We start from the raw sequence: 21,870 nt of genomic DNA on the forward strand, positions 1-21,870 counted from the left end.
ATCTTTCTTTCCACTTTCCAAAATATGTTTTTCACATATTCCTAATTTCGAAAAGCGGGTCACTTTTTTCCACGCTTATTGTCTGCCATACCCTTTTACCCAACGAAGACCCTGTACCGAATGCGTCTTCTCTCTATGCATTGTTCTACACCAGTGCGCAATTACAAGAATATCAAAATGGATATTCCTAATTCAAGTACCTACATACGTTTTTTTTGGGCTTTGTTGTGCAAAAACCAGTAGTTTCACATTACACAAGCCTGTGGCATCTAAGAATGAATATTTTTTACTACATAAAAGCACAAACAAAGATAATAGCAGATAGTAGTAGTAGTAGTAGTAGTTGTGGACGAACATGAAAAGCTTTCTGTAAATGCGCACATCTCAAGAATTCAGGTGTGTTGTTATCCTTTCAAATATGAATGTATGTATGTATGTATGTATGTAGTTGGCGCAACAAATAAAAGAATTTCTGGTGGAAATTGCCTATTGCAGCCAGATATGTACATATGTAGATATTAAGCTGCGCAGTTGTTGCTTTAAAGAGCATAATATTTATAGAATGATGTAGAATGGCACAAAAGACATAGTAATATACATATGTACATATGTATGTATATATTTAGGCAAAAACTTGTATTGAGAAGTAAAAGGACAACTTACTAGGCAAAGAAAATAAGAGGTTATGCGCTCAAATTGGGGTGAGAAAAGAGCAAATATGTTTTTTTTTTTTATTAAGAATTTAATGCATAGCAACAAAACAATGAAATCAAACGAAAAACATGAACTTACATGACAACAATAGTTGAAAATTCCCATACAATGCATGCGTACACATACAGACATGGGCGTACATATGTACATACAGTCAGAGTCAAAAGTTACTGGATATACAAATTGTTCTAATATAATATTCACAATTAATTTCATGAAAAAAATTTATTTTTTATGAAAATAAAGTTCATTCTACATATAACCTAAACCATGTTAATCCAAGTTTTACTCTTTATATATAATTCACAAAAAAAATCTTCATCAAAATTTTAACTTTTTATTCAGAATTTTTAGAAAAGATCAGAATTAATTTTTGTGTAGAAGAAAATGTGCTAAGCCCTCTCTCCACAAACAATTGTTAAAAATTAAATTTTTATTATATTTCACAAATTTTGAGTAAAAAGTTTGAGATTTTGATGACATTTTTTTGAATTTTTGTGAATCTTTTATTGTCACCCTTATGCCAGAAGCAGGAATGTGCAAATTTATCACATTTTTAGTTATTGGGTTGACTTGATTAACCTTTGGATGTTTTATGTTATACCAAAACCAAGAATATCATGCGTACTGGTAAACTACACATTCTAAAATTTCAATTACATTAAGTCTCGTAAGAAAAACGTTCAAACTTGATTTCTCAAATTTTACAAATTCATGTTTCTGGCATACGGGCGCCGATATAAAGTATGAAAGTTTGATTCATATGCTTTTACAAAATGAACTTTCAAAAAACTTTATGAAAAAATTGTTTTGTGAATATAATTGTGTATATAATATTAGAACAAGGTGTATACTAACTTTTGACCCAGACTGTACATACGTTTTGTATGTACTTAGGGTACATGCATCATGGTAACTTTTGAGCCTCACATTTTTAACGACATAATTTGCGTCATAAAGTAGACTTTTAAAGCGCCATAAAATAAAACTGAATTTGTATAAAACGACCAGTTTGTGTGCTAATGCACTCAGTATTCTTCCTGTAGATCTATGTATATGGTAAGTTGTCTCAGAGAGATTGCTGCAGCTTGGATTCATCAGTCTGATCCCTAGCCAATAGTTGATAAAGTAGATAATAGGACAAAGCGAATAATAGGAATAAATAGGGAATTCGAGCTCAGAGGCAATCTTCTCAGTACACTGGCCGCGAGATTCTCCACCTTGTCTTGAAAATGTTTTTTTTTTTTAATGGAAGTAAGAGAACGGAGAAGCATATGCTCTTGTGCCCGCTTTACAGCTAACTGTACTTCTAAGGTGTAAAGAATTATATACCATTAAAAAGAAATTTTGAAGCTGAAGTGCAGAGAATTACTCGTGTTTCAAATTGGTTTAAAATAAAGCAAAAAAATCAACTCAAAATTGAAAATGTATATTAGTAAAGCCTCCCAAGTGTATGCTTTAAGATTGACAGTGAATTTAATAAACGTGCTAAGCCACGGTTTAGGAATGAGATTTATGTATGTAAATTAAGATTCATACAAGGACGAAGATAAAGTTGAGTATGTAGAAGAAGAAAGGAATAAATGCAAATGTTGATATGTTTTTAAATGACCACAAATCCCCGCATCTCACCTCAATCCATCTCAGCTCACCGCACCCCAACTCACCTCAGTTCACATCCCTTCAACTCACCTCGCCTCACTTCAACTCAACTCAATTCAACTCACCCCAACTAATCGCAATTCACCTCAACTCATCTCACCTCAGCTCAATTCACCCTAACTCACCTTAACTTATCTAAACTCGCCGCACCTGAACTTACTTCAATTCAGTTCACCTCATCTTTACTGATCTCAATTCAACTCAACTCAGTTCTAGTTCCCTTAATTTAAGTGGTTGAATTTCAATCGCTTGGCGAACACTACGAGCCTTAGCCGCCAAAGACGTAAGCGACATATTTTTCAACAATTTTCTTTTTAATTCATCAAAAAAAAAAAATAAAAAGGGGCACTTAAGTTTTTTTCGCGGTTAGGGCTGGACTAGTCAGTTTTAATGTATATGTTACAAATTAGTTAAATATGTTTATGAGTTTAAAAATTCTTCGCGAAGCTGTGGTTTTGTGTCCAGTTTGCATCAAGGTCTTGACATTGCAACGTTTCAGATCTGTACTGTACAATCAGTAGAATAAAAAATTACGTACCTTTTTGAAACCACCGGCAAACCCTAGGTATTTGGACATTTTTTTTTAGGCTATGTATGCCGTCATACCCGAAAATGTAGAAAGAAGAAAATTCGTAATTTTGGTAGATTTGGATTTGGGTAGATGAGCGCTCTATCGACACAAAAGTAAAGTTTGTTTTAATAAGCCTTGAAGACACTGGTGCTTTAAGGAAGAAAAGTCCGTTTATACATTCTGAGGATGGGGTTTTCACGGTTAAGTAAATTACAAATGCCTCAACAAAATTTCCATATTAAAATATTGGCACAATATAGCGAGTGTTTTTTATTTATTTTTTATTTTTACCGTCAGCATTCTTTAACTTCAAGTGCTTAAAATTTTAAAATGGAAGCAAATGTAATTTTATCTGACGATCATTGGAAAAATTATTGCCGACAAATTGCGCACAGCAAGCATTCGAATTTCGAGCACTCCCTGCATTCTGCAGCACCCTTCCACTAGAAAAAAAAAGAATATGTATCCTCTTCAAATACACTTGCAACACAGCCCACCGCGCTTGTTGGGGGCAGCAACGTTTCAGGCATTTCCGTATGCAAAATTTATTAGCAACTAATCGAGCGCATTCGCTAACAGCAACAATAACGCTACGGCAATGAAACTGAAAACCCAAATACAAGTGAATGCATACATCACTTCACTACTAAGATATTCGATTTAATTCCTAGAAACGCCCTGAGTTGATGGCACAAAAAAAAAAACGAACAACAAAAAAGCGCAACAACGGGGATCTAAACAAAAAGCCGCCATTGCCTCTAGTGTGCTGCTCAAATACAAGTTAGGATTGAAACCTTGAAGCCAGGCAGCAACATATAAAAAAAAAAAAAAACAACACCATAAAAGGCATAGTTGTCGAAAAAGTGTGGCCGAACAGCAGTTGCATTCGCAGCAGTAACGTCAGTAGATGAGGTATGCTGCTGGCTTCGCGCTAGCACTCAGTGGAGCAACACAACGACAAATACGACTCGCGGCCAGTGTTGCCAACATTTTTTTGTTAAAAATCTTCCCAGTCATGATAAAACCTCCAAGCCATAAAAAGTTACTGAAATTAGAAAAAAATCTTTTTTTATCTAGAAATATCTTCATTGAAGATTTTATAACAAAAACAAATTAAATTTTTCTCTAATCATTTGTATGAAGAATACCACTTAAGGTGGAGGTCTCCAGCTTATTACGATTTTTTTTTATGGTTCAAGTTTATTTGGGAAAAAATTCTATCGGGATCTGCGCATTCATCCTCGCTAGATGATGATGTTTCAATAAAGTTAATTATAGAAAATTTAATTTGGTAATTTAAATTTTGAAACCAAAATTACTTACCTTTTTGTTTTAACAAATAGCGATCTATACTTTCTATCTTGTGGAAATTCATTAAGCCGAGTGTGAGCTTCACAACGCCGAGTTTGAGCGCGAATTTTGACAGAAAAAATCAATTCAAAAATATATTCATAAAAATCAGTAAATTGATGACAAAAACGAAAACTTTGTTGCCAACCATCCCAAAAAAATAAATCTTCAAGCGCTGGCAGATATCTTCACTGCGAAGAGTTTTTGTATAGAGTTTTATTTTGTTGTAATTGTCTTAATGTGAAGATTTTTCTGATTATTTATGAAAAATAGCTTCATTTAGAAGATAAATCTACACTACTGGCAACACTGCTCACGGCCGCTGGCTACATGCTTTTACCTTTTAGCTTAATTTAAATTGCCTGCGATGCGCTTTAACCTTGACAATTTTTTTTTTTGTGCAACCACTTCCACGAGTAGTACTAAAAGCATTTGTGTTTCCATTATTATTATTATTTTTGTTTTTGCGTTTGCTTTTGGTCAACTTCTTTGCGCACAACGCAGGCATCACAATCTCAAGCTATGCTTCATCGCGCCGCAATTCCAAGAAATTGCAGGTGACTCCTTTTAAATGGTTTTTACTGTTGCTTTTATTGCTTGCTGCGGCTATGTTGTTACTGACTTACTGCGCTCCGTGTTATTTATTGTTGTTATTGCCATGTTGCATACCTGTGCAAGCAAAGCGGTTTGGGTTATGTGGCATGTTGACGCTTGATGTTTGGGTACATTCGTGCTAAGGGGCTAAGGGGCAACTGGGAGGGATGAGCACTCAGTTACGGATGCGTTTCCGCGAATTTGTTCAATCATTAGAAACCAATTCTCAAATTCGTACATCAAATGTTGTTGTGGTCTGAATGAAGTCAGCTGAATTTTGGGTATCGTATTGAGAGTTGCAGTTTTCGTTTTGAGTTGAGTTGAGTTAAGAGGAAAGTGAATTTTTGCTGCAACGCGTGGCATGTACAGGGTGTTTACTTTATTCGAATCCTCAGGCTGCGGATTTTTTGCTATAAAATTTTAATTTTTTTAATCTAATTTGATTTAGTTTTTAGAAACTGCCTTTATGTATTCTTTCTTTTTTTTAATTTGTTGTTTTTTTACTTTTTTCTTTTTTCATAATTTTTAGATTAGCTTCTTTTGAAAATGTTTTTTTTTTTTGTAATTCAATGTAATTTTTAGGAAGTTATTTGCTTTTTTCAAATAAGGGTTTTTCTTTTTACAATTAAATTTTCTTTAAATTTTTAAATATTATTGTTTTAATAAGAACATTTTTTCTAATTTCATTTAATTTTTAACCGCTGTGTTTGAGTGGTTAGAGGTGCGCACCCTCAGGGTTCGATCGCTGGTCCGAGCAATATCTGAACTTGAAAAAAAAAATGTTTCCTAACAGCGGTCTCCCTCTGCTGGCAATGGCCAACCTCCGAGGGTATTTCAGCCATGAAAAAGCTTATCATGAAATCCATTTGTCATTCGGAGGTGACATTAAAATGTAGGTCACGCTATTTGCGAGACAACGTCAAGACGTACACCACAAATTGAAGGAGAAGCTGGGCCAAACACTTAGCATAAGTGGAAGCGCCAAAATATTATTATTAGTTTTTAGAAACTAATTTTATTTAATTTTTATTTTATGTTTTTTCTTATTTTAGTTTAGTTTTTTTTAGAATCTATTGTTTTTTACAGTTTTTTTTTTAAATTTCATTTTATGTTATTTAATTTTATATCTTTTAAGTAAATTTTTTTATGGATTTATATGTTTTTTTTTAGTTCTTATTTATTCTTTGATTTTCTATTTTATTTCATTTCATATTTTGAAACCTAAAAGGCTAATATTACGTTCAAATTGGCCTCATGTAACTTGTTAAATGAAAAAGAGCTTTTTGGAAAACGCAATCATCCACATTGAACATTTGGAGTTAACTTTGGCGGTTGTTTGATTACCAATAAAAATTCGAAACAAAAAAATTCAAAATCAAGTTTTTGTGTTTCAATTTGTTTTGTGCGAATGTCTGCTTCATGATATTTACGCACACGGATTAATTAGAAACTTCAAAATGTTTAGTTCGTATGCAGTATTTATCTCTGCGTACGATGAGACCTCATGGGAAATAACTAATTATCGCCTTTGATATTTTTTGATAATTTTTAGTTTTTAATATTTTTCAGAATATACATTTTTTGAACGTTGGCTTGTCAAATGAAAGCTTTTGGGTCTTTCTGATTGACCGGAGCAGAAAGCTTTCTGATACAACTCTGCGCTGAACTGGTTTTCAAATGAGTTAAATGATTTAATTGGTTCAATTTTCCAGCAACAATTGCTCGCGATTTAACTTGTTTATGAACATGTTTTATTCATTTAACTAGTTTAAGCCCATTTAACATGTTAAGCTCGTCAATTTGAACGTAGTACAACAATGCGGCCTTTGAAAGACAGAAAAGAGCTTTCAAGAGTGTTGCCAGAATTGACAACTGTTTTATAAACGAATTTCCAAAAACTATTTTCGAGTTGAAGGACAGTGGCCAGAATTGCCTTGTAATGCTGGCGATTATATTCGGCAGGACGAATAACATGTCCGACAGTCAGGCAGCACTGGAAACCTAACACTCCATTAAAGCTACCTCAAGGCTTAAGCATAGCTGCAGGCTTTTGACAATGCATTAAGTCGTCTGTCATCATAAGTATGAGAAAAAATAAAAAAAAAATTAAAAAAAACATTACAATCAAATAAATTTCGTTGTGGTACACAGCTAAACAAAAGCCAGTGTATGTATGCTATAGTGAAGATTTTTTACACCAAACATAAATTCATTTTAATTGGTTTCGATTTTTTCTTAGTTTTTGTTTCTTATGAGCTCGACTCGAATGCGCCGCGTTGACATAAAATCTCAAATATTATTATTTCAACTCTTTGCCACACCAGCCAGCAGTGTGTGAATAAAAATATCCATATTTATACATTTCATTTTTAATTTATTAAATAAATATTTGGTCGCCTTGCGCTTACTTAATTTTGTATAAGCTCATTGTTCGTATGTGCATATGCTGTGTACATATGTATGTATGTTTGTATTTATGTAAATTAAACGAATTCTTAGAACGTCGATTCACCATCACTGACTTCAAGTTGCATTCGATAGAAGAAAAAAAAAAACACTTTAATAATTGTTGGCTTTCTGTTTATATTATTAATTGCCTGCATTTTTTTTAAAGCAAGCTTCTCTTTAAAACACAAATTTTACTAAAAAATGCTGTTGATGGACATGCGCATGTGCAACTAGTTCGAATTGCATTAAAAATAAATCGACTAAAAAGTGGCAAGATAATAAAAAGGCCGTTTAAATTGACAGTTTGTTTAACTTGTGGTTTTATTTGCTACCGGACTAGGACTATGCGCAAAGTTCTTCGTTTTCCAGAGCCCTGACATTCTGATTTTTTGTAAGTAAAGATCAATGGGAATAATATTGAGGACGACTTTCGTCTGTCTTCTTGAAGGTCGCCATGTGTAAGGCCATTGGCCTTAAGATAACGGTTTACATCATAAGTTTCAGTTTCAATCCACAGTTTCTACTGTGCGCCTGAAAAAAGTAAGTTTCAAATGCTCAAACAATTCGCCGAAGTTAAAAACTTTGATTTAATATAATTAAGTTTGTGTGGCATACTTTTTGGCGCCTGAGTTTTATAGCTTCATATCGGCGAGTTTTGTAATTTTGAGGGAATACGGCTGTAATGTACACTAGGGTGGTCCTTTACTGTAGGAAGCTAATTTTTAAATCAGATTTCCCAAACCTTAAACCGATTTTGGTTCCGATGGGAGTCGGTTAAGGCATGGCGCACTGGGGTCAAAATTCTGATTGCGCTTTGAAGACTCAAAAAACTAAATAATTAAAATGAAGACTCAAAAAAATAATAATAAAAAACTAATAAAAAAAAAAAAATTTAAAAATTTTCTGAACCACTGAATTGGTACAACTGTAGGAAATTATAATAAAAGGATAATCGGAACTTTGGCAAAAATTTATGTGTAATATCTTCGCCTATAGGAGTATCGATTTCGGGTATTAAATTGAAAAGAAATTTTTGTTTAAATTTTTTAGAGTTTCCATAGAAGAATCTGACCTTTGGGCGATGCGTCTTAACCGACTTCGACTATAGTTTTGGAAAAAAGCTTACGCTGATATCGATAAAACTATCGAAAACTACACCGATAATAATATCGATAATATCGAATTGATAACACCATCAAAAAAAATCACAAAATGCCCTAAACTTTAATCGATTTCAAAATAGCAATAATAACAGCGATTAAAATATCAATAACGATAAACACAGCGATAACTTTGATGTATGTATTAATCAATCTCTACTATCGGAAAAGATGAAGACAACGGTAACAATATCGATAAAATTTCATTTAACGGTTTTAACAATGCTAAATATAAAAAAAAATCGATAACGAAATAGTGATAACTACAGTGATAGCAATTTCGATAACGATAATAACAACAATAATGACAATGTGTCGCTCATTTACTGCTCGAAAAAGGGGAAATAAAAATCGATCTACTGTTTTTCCCGATTGCGAATTAGCAATTATGGAACTATCGATAAATGCAGCAATAAAAATATAAATAATATCTAGTTAACGGTATAGATAGTTGTAAAAATGTTAATGAAGACCACAATGACTGTGTTGATACTATCGATTTGTCGGCATCGATAATGATATCTACATATAGGGTGAGATTCTGTAGCCAGTTAGCGATCCGAAAATAATCACTAACTGGTTACAGAATCTCCACTTTGTATGTATATTTATATCGATAAAAATAACGATAAATACCGCGATAGCAATATATAGAGTTCTTTGCAAGCTTCATAAGTATATTTTAGTTCTCTTCATTTCTATGGACATGTTTTGATTCTCTGTTCTTATCATGAAGAAAATCCGTATGGGGTAAGGCAAATGGAGACTCGAATGCTGAAAAAAACTTCCTCTCAATTGGTTGGTGGCTTTACATCGTCATACCTGAGTGGCTATTCGGAAACGAACTAAACTTGCCGATCCCACTGGGCAAGTCTATAAAATCTCCGCCCTCTAAATAAATTCAGTACTCAAACACTTACACTTCCCCAATAAACTGGTATGAAAAATGTACCTTAGCATCTCCAAATCACTTAGTCCAAACCACTGTGCTCCAAATAAATGCACTTTTCCTATATACATATTTTAATTTCGCCTGCTTAGAAACCACACTACACAAGCAGTCTATGACGTTGCTTATACATATAAAATGAATTTTATGCTTTCAATTTGCATTAATCACTTTTTACGTTTTCATTTTCATTGCAGCTTTTCACCGCATGCGGACGTGCGTGTACACATAAAATATCGGCGACAAAAAAAAAATCGTAAGCGATTAGCGTGTGTTTGCGAGCAGCGGCAATAGCAGCAGCAGCAGCAGCAACTATTTGAAGCACAAACGAGGGTAAGAGTTACCATTCAAAACAAAACCGAACCTTTGCTATTGCGCAGGCGCAGCACACGTGTCTCGAGTGAAATTGCGTAGTAAAACGTGTGCGATTCTGTAGCGTAGTGTTGTAGTGTAGCAGAGCGGAGAAGTAAACAGGGAGCAGGGAGGGCACATTTTGGTGCAACGCACGCCGGCGCTAGCAAGCAATTTAAATGCGAAGAACGCCCAAAAGCAGAAAATCAACAAAATTGGAAAATTCCCTTTGGCATTATCAGAAATTCTTCAGAGAACTCAAACAACGACGCATAGAATTTATGCAGCAAAAAATTTATCGAAAATTTCGTTTTGGCATAATTTATTCAGATTGCTTAGTGGCTGCAGAAGCAGAACAACAACAACAACAACAACAACAAGAAACCAGAAACACAGTAACGCAAGCGCAAGCGCAGACGCAGACGCAGTTGCAAAAGTTGAAGCTAAAACAAGGGCAAGTGCAAGTTGGAGTGGCATTTGAAGCAATTAACTGCTCGTATACGCAACACGCTGGTCAATTGCGCGGCACGAAACGCAATCGCGTGAAAAAAGCTACAAATACGACGACGACCCGGAAGTTTGCCGCAAGCAGCACAAAAACAGCGAACGCCGCATACAGGAAGCTCCACAACAGCCAGTCAACGGCGGCAAGCAACAAGCTAAGGAGCAGAACGTCAGCAACAACGGATACGGATACGCAGACGCAGACGCAGACGCAACCGCAGCCGCAACCGCTAACGAAACGCAGGTACGGAAATAGGCGCACAAAGCTTATGCCGACATTGGCGTACGCCTTGCGAATGCCATTGAAGCCAACGACGAGTGCAGCGCAGCGCATGTTGGTGAATGTTTGAAAGAGGAGAAGAAGAAGAGGAAAGTTGAAAAGAAGAAAGCAAATTTTGGCAAAGAAAGGACACTAGAGGAAATTGAAAGCGAGAAATTTGACATTTTTTTTAACGAGGAAGAATTAAATAAAAGAAAGGCAGAAAAAATTGCCAAACGCCAGCCGCAATCGCCCACTTGGATGGCTGGCTAACACCAGCATAGTTGCCGTTTTGGATTTTGGAAAAATCGTCGAAATTTAGTGGCGGCCAACGTTTGAGATTTCATTGCTGGTCAACAACAAAAACAACAACAAACAAACAAGCAAAAAAGAAAAATAAGCCTTCAACTACATTGGGCTTGACAAAAAACCATTTGGCTGTTTTTACACACACACATATACGTAAACCTTATTTACTTAGTTTTATCGTTTTGTTCCGGTTACTTGCAACAAGCAACAAACAAACGTACATACGTCGTTTAATTTGTTAATTTTTTGGTGATAGTGCTTCAAAAAAAAAAACAAAAACGAAGGCATTTAATTTTTAATTAATTAATAATCTTAACTTAATATAATTCAAAATGGATCCACAGCAACAATTTTGTTTAAAATGGAACAGCTACTCGTCCAATTTGGCAATAACATTCTCCAATCTATTCAAATCGGACGTTTTGGCGGATGTGACATTATCGTGTGATGGTGAGTTAAATTACGATTTTGTTTTACTTTAATCTTTAAGCGTGATTTACACTGGACTTTAAAGTGTCAAACAATTTTGTTACTTAAACAACTTAAGAGTATGAGTTTATGCTCAAATTTGTCATTCAAACTGTTGTCATTTAATGGCTAGTGGAAATCGGGTATTATGCTGAATATCAACTAGATATTGGACCTTATGAAAAAGAAACTGAGAAACTGTTTTTTTTTTTTAGTTTCTAATCTTTAACTTACCGCCCTATTCCCACAACACTGACAAAATTCATCATATGACTATTGTCCCAATTACTGCGCCTAAAACACAATATAAACATTGTTTCGCCGTTGTCACTTACTTAGTAGGTCATAACAATAAAACTGACAATTGTCATACGACAGCTTAAAATAAATTTGCGGCGCAGTAGTAAAGGCAATAGTCAGCCGCTGAGTTTTGTCAGTGGTGTGGGAATAGGGCGGTTAAATTGTTTGAATAAATCGAGTAAAAGGTCTAAAATTTCAAGAAAAAGCAATTGCTAGATTTTTATTCATAAGCCCCATTGAAATGACAAAAATTGTGTGCCCTTTAACAAATATTATAGGAAACGAACTTAATGGGTCGTATACATAAAGCCTTAGCAAACGTTCTTTCTCAAAATTTCAGACCTTTTACTCGATTTATTCAAACAAATTTGAGTAAAAGGTCTGAAATTCTATGAAAAAGCAATTGCTTATTTTTTATTAATAAAGCCCATTGACTATTTATATCAGCGTGATGGCGAATTTCCACTAGGCATAGAAATGACAAAAATTACGAAACATTTTCTACTATTAAACCATTGGCATGTGGAAACCAACTTCAGAAAACTGCCTCTAATGACTTTTATTTTTAAGGATTAACGCCGGTTTTTAAATTCGGCAAATTAGTCATTAAATGCCCAGTGGAAATCCGGGCATTTTTTGGAATCCTTTTCAATAGTAGAGTTCGGCGTCGTGTAGACTGGATTCTTAAATTTAGCAGGGAAGATTAATAGCATTTTTGAGTGACAGTTTCCTCTAGATTATTTAGTTTTGTTCAATTCGAAAAACTTAACTATAAATATTAAAGCCTTTTTTCATTTTTTGTTATGTTGAGTAATGACGTTTTTGCTATCAAGCACCCTTACAGGTCTATTATACACGTTACCGATGATTTTGTAAGCGGAAAATTTTCTTACCAAAAATTTCTACCTCTTGTCACCGCGATTCTATGTACACTGCCGGCTAAAAGTATTGATACCGAGATTTTTAAAATAACTACAAAAAATTGTGTACTAATTCTTTAGGGTAATTTTTTTTATCAAAATGTAATTTCTAACCAGGAAAATTCAGTATACTTTCATGCAAATTTTCAACTTTTTAATCAGATTTTTTATAATTTTTTGGAGTATGCAATTTTGTAGCCGAATAAATTTTGTTATAATAAAGTGCAAGTTTGGAGCAGCTAGGACTTACCGTTGATTTTTGGCAATTTTTTTACGCAGTTCATCCCATACAAAAAAAAAACGTTCAAAAATACTTTGTATGGAAAAAATGTGAAACACCTTCAACAAAAATAATGCCGAAAAATCAACGCAATTTTTGACTATAACTTCAAACTTGAATTTTTTATACTAAAATTTAATGGGCTACAAAACTGGAAACTGATTAAAAATTTGCATGAAAATTTATTGAATTTTCGCGAGTTTTGCACGAAGTTAAGAAATTATATTTGTATGTTTTGTGGTGTAGAACGAATCATATTTGTATAAAAAAACTAGCGGTAAAATATAATAACAATTTTTGCAAATACATATGTATCTGCATATTGTGAAAAATTCTCTACTGCAGTCAAAATATTCAGCAATTTAGCTATATGTATATGAATTTGTGAAAATTCTGGTATTGCATATTTAAAGGAGCAATAATTTGCATTCAGCTTAAGAGATGGTAGGAAAATTGACAAGAGCGCACAGAATTCGAAAATGGTTTAAGAATGGACAGGAACTTATTTAATGGTTACACAATTTTTGTGTTAGCAGCGCAGAATAGACCTGTTTGTAGAAATACTTTGCGAGATTCCTTCACGATTGGAAGTACCAGTTTTCAATTCGTCCACTGCAGTTTCCAGAAGGCTTCCCTGTTTTGAAACGACAAACGCGAAATTAGAAATAAATTTTTTCACTCAAAGCAAGAATAGAAAGAAGTAAGGTATCACAGAGGGTCACAATTACGCAAAGCTCTTTAGGTACTATTTAATAAAAGGATTCACAGGATCACAGATTCTTTTACCAGTTTTAAAAATACCTACCTAAATACCAGATAATTGATATTTTTCTTCGAAATAATCTCGATTCTAATCTTTGTTTAGAAATATTTTCTTACTACGAAAAGTCTTCTTAAATTTATTTACTAAAAAATATTTCTGCGAAAATCACCGTAGGTATATGGTTTAATTTCTTGTCCATTTACATACATACACACGGTTTGATTCATTCAAAAAGAATTTTTTCTCCATTCATACATATACATAAGTTGTGACTCACATTTCGTAGAGTTTGTCACTCATTCAAATAAACACAAAAAGGTAAAGAACAGTGCGAAAAGAATTGCCAAAAATACGGCAAACAAAGTAGTAAATAACAAGTGTTTGTGAAGATATGTACATCGATATATTGTATGCATGTTTATCGATATGTTGTAGTATATATGTATGTACAAATAAATAACCAAATAAAACCAGAATAAACAACGAGTCATTATCAATGGTACCGGCGAATTCCAAACAATAACTAATAACAAAAACAAATACGTATTATAATATCTAATAATTCGCAATATTTGAAAGAGACGCAGCATTTGAAATATTTTGTTGAGATTATGTAGTCGGTTTGTTTGAGAAGTAAACGCCCTTTATGGTTAAAAAGAAGCGAAAATAATAGTCCAATATTTCGTACCGCATGGATTCCTTACGGACAGTACCCGGTCAGGGCCCCTTAGAGAGTTGTCGACTAGCCAGCTTCAGAAGCTCCTTTGGGCGCCCGCGGTTAAATACGGGTCAGAAAGACCTCATTTTCGCCCAGCGCTTATATGTAAGCCCATCTGTCCAGAAACGGTCTATACCCACAAGAACTCCTATTCACCTGTCTGGAGAAATGATCTGAAGATTGATCTGCTTAGCCAATACATCAGTGGTACAATTTTGAGCGATGGCACTGCTCCTCGAATCCGAATCAACGTGATTTAGCTGTAATCCGAAACGATGGAGAGAGTTTTCAGGCATTGCCCGTCCTATTTCGATCGTCAGAGTAGATACATACATACATACATAGTTATTTGCAGTCATAATCGATCTGATGTATGTACCCCATCCAGTGAATTACCTCTTTTATAGCTGATGAAAGTGGCTGACCAGACCTCCTATAACTTTACCATCCAAATTGGACCTATCCGTAAAGCTGTTAACTGGACATATCTTGCAGGTGAGAGTTGGATCTCCCATTCAGAGCTTAGTCATAGTATACAAGTGCTCATACGCTGGGTTGATTACGGGGAAGCTTTCCTCTGACGATGAGGATACGTTAGCAGCGCTGGCTGTGACCCAGCGCGCGCTCTTTTTCAGCTCCTCTAGGACGTCGTTGATGATGACGATCAACAGAAAGGGTGAGAGCATGCCACTTACGGAGTAACTCTACTCTTTAACAAATCTCTCTCTTGAAACAAATTCAATAGCATACAAGTCACATGAATAATGTAAACGAGTGAATATTCTGTTTGGCTCAATCATGTCAAATCCATTTTATTGTTAACACATATTTCTATGTTCCTCGTCGGGATACACTAACTTTTTGGAAGTACGAAATCAGTGTTTGCAACAAAATTTTCATTGTGCTTTTTATTGATTCCATTTTATTGATTTGTTTTCATATTTATATACTTGTGTACGTGTTTACAAACATTAGGGTGCCTCACCAAAAATAGTTGCAGTTTTTCCACCGGAACTAAAAAAATGTATTATATTTTAAGATTTCCGTCAAAATATATCGGATAAATATTAGGATTTAGGTGAGCTACTCTGTTTTGAAAATACCACCAGAATTGTCATTATTTTGATTCAATTGATACAATTTTTTAACATTTTTATGCAGGCATTTCAAGCTTAAACTCTTCTATCAACTGAGGTGATTTTTTGGAAAAAATATTATTTATCCACAAAAAATAAAGTAGTTTTGCAAAAGGTTTATAAATTGAAAAAATATATGAAAACGTAAATTTATAAAGCCTTTTAAACCTACTTTATTTTTTATGAATTGGGACGTAATATAATAAAAAAAATCGATTTTTGGCTAAAGTCTTATTGCCGGCAATTTAAGTGAAACATGTTTTTTTCTCTTCTGTCAGTTTTCATATAAGATTAAAAAAAATATAATAGTTAATAATTTTTCACTTAAACTTCTTTCGTGAAACTGGGAATAAAATAATTTTTATAATTAAAATGAAAAATAGTACTGATTTAATTTTTGTATGCAGTGTGATGCACCCTAATGTTTACATTTGACTTTTCTGCTTTCTACGTAGTACATATTTAACTTTGATTACCAATATCTTGTGCTTCTTCCTTGAACGCCTTTTTGTATGCTTTCATTTTCGAGCTACTATCTTAAAGTTACATATACACACATACCTACTTACAAACGTAAAAATGTTACGTGTGTCAAGTTAGCACTACACTTTTCGAAATTGGAAAAGTTAACTACGGCATTAATTGTAGTGTTTTTGTTGTAAATTTGTTGTGGAAAGAAAAAATTTGTAGCTCTCGTTTTTTAAGAAAAAATGGTATGTAGTGCTAACTTGACACACGTAAAAATGTTAGTTTATGAGTGTGTGTGTGTGTAAATCACGTGCGTGCGCGATTATTTATTTGTCGAGCTTACAGTTTTATGAAGGTTATTAAATAAGTGGCAGGCAGTCATACAAAAGTAAAAATGTACATACATATGTATGTAAGTAAGTATATAGATATAGTATGTATTCACTTCTGTACGAGCCATCATAATGTGTGTGCATTTATTAGCGCCTAAATAAAGCTTGAATGAAACGTACATATGTACAGCGTGAATTGACAAAGCTGTGAAAAAAAATGTTGTCAAACATAAACAAACAATTTCGCAAACATAGTATGTTCATATAAAGCACGTAGCCACTTAGCGGTATTTGTGTTTTATTCTTATTTTTATTTTGTATTTTGGTTAGCATAAGATACAAATACAGACCGTCTCAAACAAAGAGACATGAGGTCATAAAAAAAAACGTACATATTACTAGTTGTCTGAGGTCAGGTTGGCCTAACGTTATTATTTTGATTTTTTTTTTATTATTATTTTATTATTTACTTTTTCCTTATATTCGTACTCTTCTTTTGTTTGTCTTCGACTTAGTTATGCTCGCCGATTTTCTTTGATGACATTTGTTGTATGGGTCTTAATAGTATGTACATATGTATTAAATTGTTGGTGTTTCCTTATAAAAGATACACTCAGTTTTTTCTTGGCATTACTTGTGTGTGCCTTATACGATTACTTCCATAAGTATGCATGTACTTAAATTCCCATTCATTTTCTACTGAAATTTGTTCTTCCCCCTTGGCCTCGCTTGTTCTCTTAAGCTTCCTAAGCTCATTAAGCTCTTATATCCACTCTTTATTGGACACTTGTTATTGGGTGTACAAAAAATGCTCAAAATATCCAAAGGGAATTAAAGTGTATATTAGTAAGACATACAGTTCAATGAACTCATTATCCTCGTTGTGTGTACTATATAAATAATTACATATGTACATTCCTATTAAAGGTTCCTAGTATTAAATAGAGGTCAAATGAAACCCCCATCATTAAAATTTGTATTTATTTCTTGGATTGTTGGCGAGAAAAATTTGTTGACTGACCGCATGCGGTCCCACCCAATATGATATTAATGAATAACTGTTTACCATAAGTATATGCAAGTAAAATACAAAAACGGGAAATGAATGAAAACTGGGCCTTTTCTTCATAGGCATCATTGTGGGAACATTTTTGCTAGCTTCGCCTGGTAACAGACTGACTTGAGTTCAAGAATTTTGACTAGTTCTTCTAGTTAAAGTGATCTCAGAGGCATTCTTTGAGCATCTCCAATCTGCAAAGATTTCCGATAGGTCTCGCCCTCATACTTTCTGTGGTATCTCGAACTTTCAAGCTTTTAGACGAGGTCCAGGTTATTGTAACTTAGGCAGAGTGTTTAGAGTATTTTATCGATCACAGCTTTGTATAGTTCCAGCCTTTAGACATCTTGTTAAAATCGACTATTGGCTATTCGATTAGTCTATTAGCCACTTTTTTGTCGGTAGATAGTCGAATAGCAACTATTCGATTATCCGCTCACATTTTACTAACCATTCATCGATTAGCCTGATAATCAACTAACCGAAATTATTCAAATGGTGACAGCAAAAACTTCATATAAAAAAAATGCTAAGACATGCGACAAGTTTCCTTAAGGCAGTATCGAGTTCTTAAGAAATTGTCTATGCTTTCTACTATGGTTTTCTAAATTTTTTTGTTGTGGACGTTTCGAAAACTCCCCATCTCAGAAAATGGCTAAAGAACGCCCTATTTCAGAATTTTGTTCAAAAACGCCCTATCTTAACTGAAACTATATTGAAAACTAGCAAATTCCTGGCGTACTTCACGGCGCCTTTAAAGTATTTTTTTGTTGTTTGATACCCGTAATTTTAATATTTCATTTATTTTATAAATTTAATTGAATACAGTTTCGCAAGCAGGTGGCAACCCTCCTCGAAAATATTTTCGGCAGTAAACTTTCCTAAACTTTAGTTTGGTACCCATATTGCATTATCTAATTTATCTTATCAATTAAATGAAATTAAAAATTTCAAACATGTGGCAACCTCCACACGCTTATTTTCGGCGGTAAGCTTTTTTAAACCTCTTTCTTTTGACAGCCATATTGCAATATTTACTTTATCTTATCAGTTTACTTAAACTGCAATTTTCAAACAGGTGGCAGCTCTCTAATTATTGTCCCCCTATATTTTAAGTTGGACCTCCAGCAATACATCAATGAAAACTGTATTCATTTTCATGCATTAGTTTTCGAGTGATGCTCGTACAAACATACAGACAGACAAACAAACAGACAGACAAAAAATTCGAAAAATTGTTGATTTGGCATCTATTACTCCTCCAACCTCCAATTATGAAATAGGGCGTTCTTGAAAAGTTTTTTGAGATAAAGCGTTTTCGGACCGGCTGCCGAGATAGGCCGATCTTTCACTCAGCCCTCCAGCATTTCATGAGGAAAGAGTGGGACAACAGGCTATGAAATATCAGATTCAATTCCGTGGACACTAATACACACACACAAGCGAAATACCGGCAATTTTATCTTTTTCGTTTCCTTGGGAGCTAGATATTAAGCTTTAGTTGAAAAAGTCGGAAGGAAACGGCTAGTCGATTAAGTTAAATCGCCTATTCTTTCAAACAACTTTGGCAAATCGATTAATCAACTAGTCGACTGGTCGATTTAGAAGAGCTCTAGTTTATACATGATGGGGATAGATCTAAGTTATCCTGATTCTCATGTAACACTACTTTTGCTGATTCCGATCAACATTCCAAACTTTTGCAATCATAAAAAAGGAACGGGTCCGTTCACACTGGCAAGTTTCGGTCGTGTTACTGGAGCGAGCTGCCGTCATCTCTCGTTGGACCTTAGCTCTCTTATCTAAATCCAAAATGATTGTATGCCGTTCGATTCTACCTTTTAGGTTAGGAGACTAGATGAATACGTAAGACTTGTTGAGTGACTTCACAAGGGTGACCTCTGCTATACATAGTCTACCTAACCCACGTCCTCAATCTGACCCTGTGTCCAAAGACATCAATCTCAGTAGAGGCTGTCGTTGGGTGGTGAACATTTACTCCGGAGCTCTGTGTTTGCATTGCAGGGATACAGGGTTATCAACGTCGACGGATGCGGGCCTTTGTTGTGGGCTCTTTGTGTTATACCAGAGCTCGATGATGCGGTATCTCTGGAACAGATTTAATGCTTCTGTCGTCCTTGACACGGTACGTATAACCTGTTGTAAGGTAGTTACTATAAAGTATAAAGGAATATGCATACTACATATTATTTATATCGAATTCAGCAAAAATTAAAAAAAAAAACGATTCTTGGCCTTTGGAACTATTCTAAAATTTCTCAAATACTTTAAAACATACATTTATTTCTATGATACCTAAACTTCTACAAAGTTATCATAAGCGACCCATTCACAAAATTTTAAATCCTGTAATAATGCATTTCCTAGTTTTTTTTTGCTATTAATTTTAAAGGATTTCGTTTAAAAATTCATTGTAGAAAAATATAAAATAAAATAAAAAATAATCACTGTAAATCCGACGACAGTTTATTTGGTATTTGAAAAGCAGCGACCAAACAATAGCATAGCTAGAGCACCCACTGGCTTAAGAAAACAAGGAAAGAGAACTTTATATCAAAACGGTTTATTCGAGCGTGGTGTTGTCCTCGTTGAAACATATCTATGTATGAATGCATGTAGTTTCACAGTGTATGTATCAATGAATCCATATGAAAAATGTATGTATGTAACATATGTACATTTATATGTATCTATTATTTCGTGCATTGTTTGGATTATGCGCATACATATGCATGTATGTATAATCGAAATTGAAAAATATCCTTAAAAAAGCAACAAATCCATGACTGCACAGAATATTAAATGAACCAAAAATGGTAAAGAAATTGAATGGAAAACAATAGCTTGTAAAACCAAAAAAAGTTAAATTAAAAAAATCAATATTTAGGTAGTATGATTGGGGATATCTGCGGTTGCTGTTCTTGGATTTTGGTAGCGACATTTCAATTACTGCAACCGCAAACACATACAAACAGAGTCAGCTTAGAAATTTATTATTATTTTTTTTCTTTTAATGTTTAACTAGTTAAAATACATATTTATGTATATCCCCACTCCACATTCTAAGCTCGAAATATTAATTCCCAAAATGTGAACATCTGCTATGGCCTTAAGCATCTAAAAGCTGTTAGATTCGGAGCAACTTAAAAAAAAATAAACAAATAAAATAAGCTAGACTCTCTAAAAATGGAAAAGAATTCAACAGTTATTTTATTTTTCGGCAGAAATATATGTATGTAAAACAGCCATTATTTACCCATATATGTATGTATGTATGTACATTGAGAAAGAAATAATTGACAAATATAAAACAGTACAATGGACGGCATTGAGTGCTTGTGTTGTGTTATGTATTTATTCCGACAAAAAAAAAAAAAAAACAAAAAAAAAAAAGTTACTAAAGCCGAAAAGAATCTGAAGTTCCAGTTGCAGTTCCAGTTCCATTTCCTGTCTTGATGCTGTCAATACAGAAAATGTTTACCTAGTTCTCCGTGGGAGTATCTAGAATCTAGATATACATATACAATCTTCTATTGTAAGACAATTGCCAGCGGTCTTTATTCTAAGCTAAACACCAAATAATAGATAGTTTGCCATTTGGGACCATGAAATCAAAGGAAATGTTCTGACCGTTAAAGGTGACGTTAAAGGAGAAACCTATGAACAATATAATGCAACGATAAAAGCTATTTGCACTCTTCCCTGTTACTTTATTTATCGCATTCTATGAATCAGAAAATGTGCCAGCGTATTTTCCCTAAAAAATTTTATTGATGCCATAAATAATATTTGTATTTAAACTCAAAACATCTGACGTCAAACTATTTTTCACTTGTTTCTTACTCAATCACGCAACAAGAAAAAAAAAAAACAATTAATTCGCCTGTGCACCTCTGAAAAAAAAAAATATGGCTGCAATATTATTCGTTATGCCATCGGAGCCATGATTTCGATATTAGTTTACGATTTCTGAAAATTTTTAATAGTTAGTATTGACAAATTCGAGTGTACCGAGTACAGTGTACATATGTACTTACTATGTATGTACATTAGGGCAGGTCAATTTGTGTGGGAGATTTTTTCGACTATGCGCGTATAGCACAGAATTCTAAGAAAATTTGCCAAAAAACCATGGGTCTAAAATCAATTTGGAGTTTGCCAAATTGTGAAAATAAGTTTCTTAGCATTTTGCTGTAGTGTCGTAAAGAAGTGCTTAAATTTTGTATAAAAACATGCTTTAAGGGGTTTTTTTGCTATGAGGAATCTATTTCAGTAAAAAATAGTTTTAAAGATCGAGTATTTTTCATAGTACTGAGAACTTCTTTTTAAATATACACATGTCCGTAACATTTCAATAGTTAGTGTAAAAATCTCACAAGCTGGAAGTATTTATTCCAATTAATATATAAATTCCAAATTATGTCAAATGAATGGCTAACTGTACTGGGTACAATTATTGAAACTGCAAATTGAGAACAATCTCAGTGGGAGAATGTAATGTATAGTAACCGAAAAAATAATCATTAAAACAAGCCT

General features: G+C 33.8%; 1 protein-coding gene across 1 annotated transcript in view; it reads left to right on the forward strand.

Annotated features, from left to right (window-relative positions):
* chinmo (Chronologically inappropriate morphogenesis) overlaps positions 1-21,870 on the forward strand; it is a 148,578-nt gene that overhangs the window by 113,077 nt on the left and 13,631 nt on the right. The window contains 1 exon segment of the mRNA XM_017611504.1: positions 9,646-11,321. Within this exon segment, the coding sequence (XP_017466993.1) occupies positions 11,204-11,321 (118 nt within the window). The 5' untranslated portion in view covers positions 9,646-11,203.

The sequence above is a fragment of the Rhagoletis zephyria genome, unplaced genomic scaffold (assembly GCF_001687245.7).
Source record: "Rhagoletis zephyria isolate East Lansing unplaced genomic scaffold, Rhagoletis_zephyria_1.1 Rzeph_scaffold_00414, whole genome shotgun sequence".
NCBI lineage: Eukaryota > Metazoa > Arthropoda > Insecta > Diptera > Tephritidae > Rhagoletis > Rhagoletis zephyria.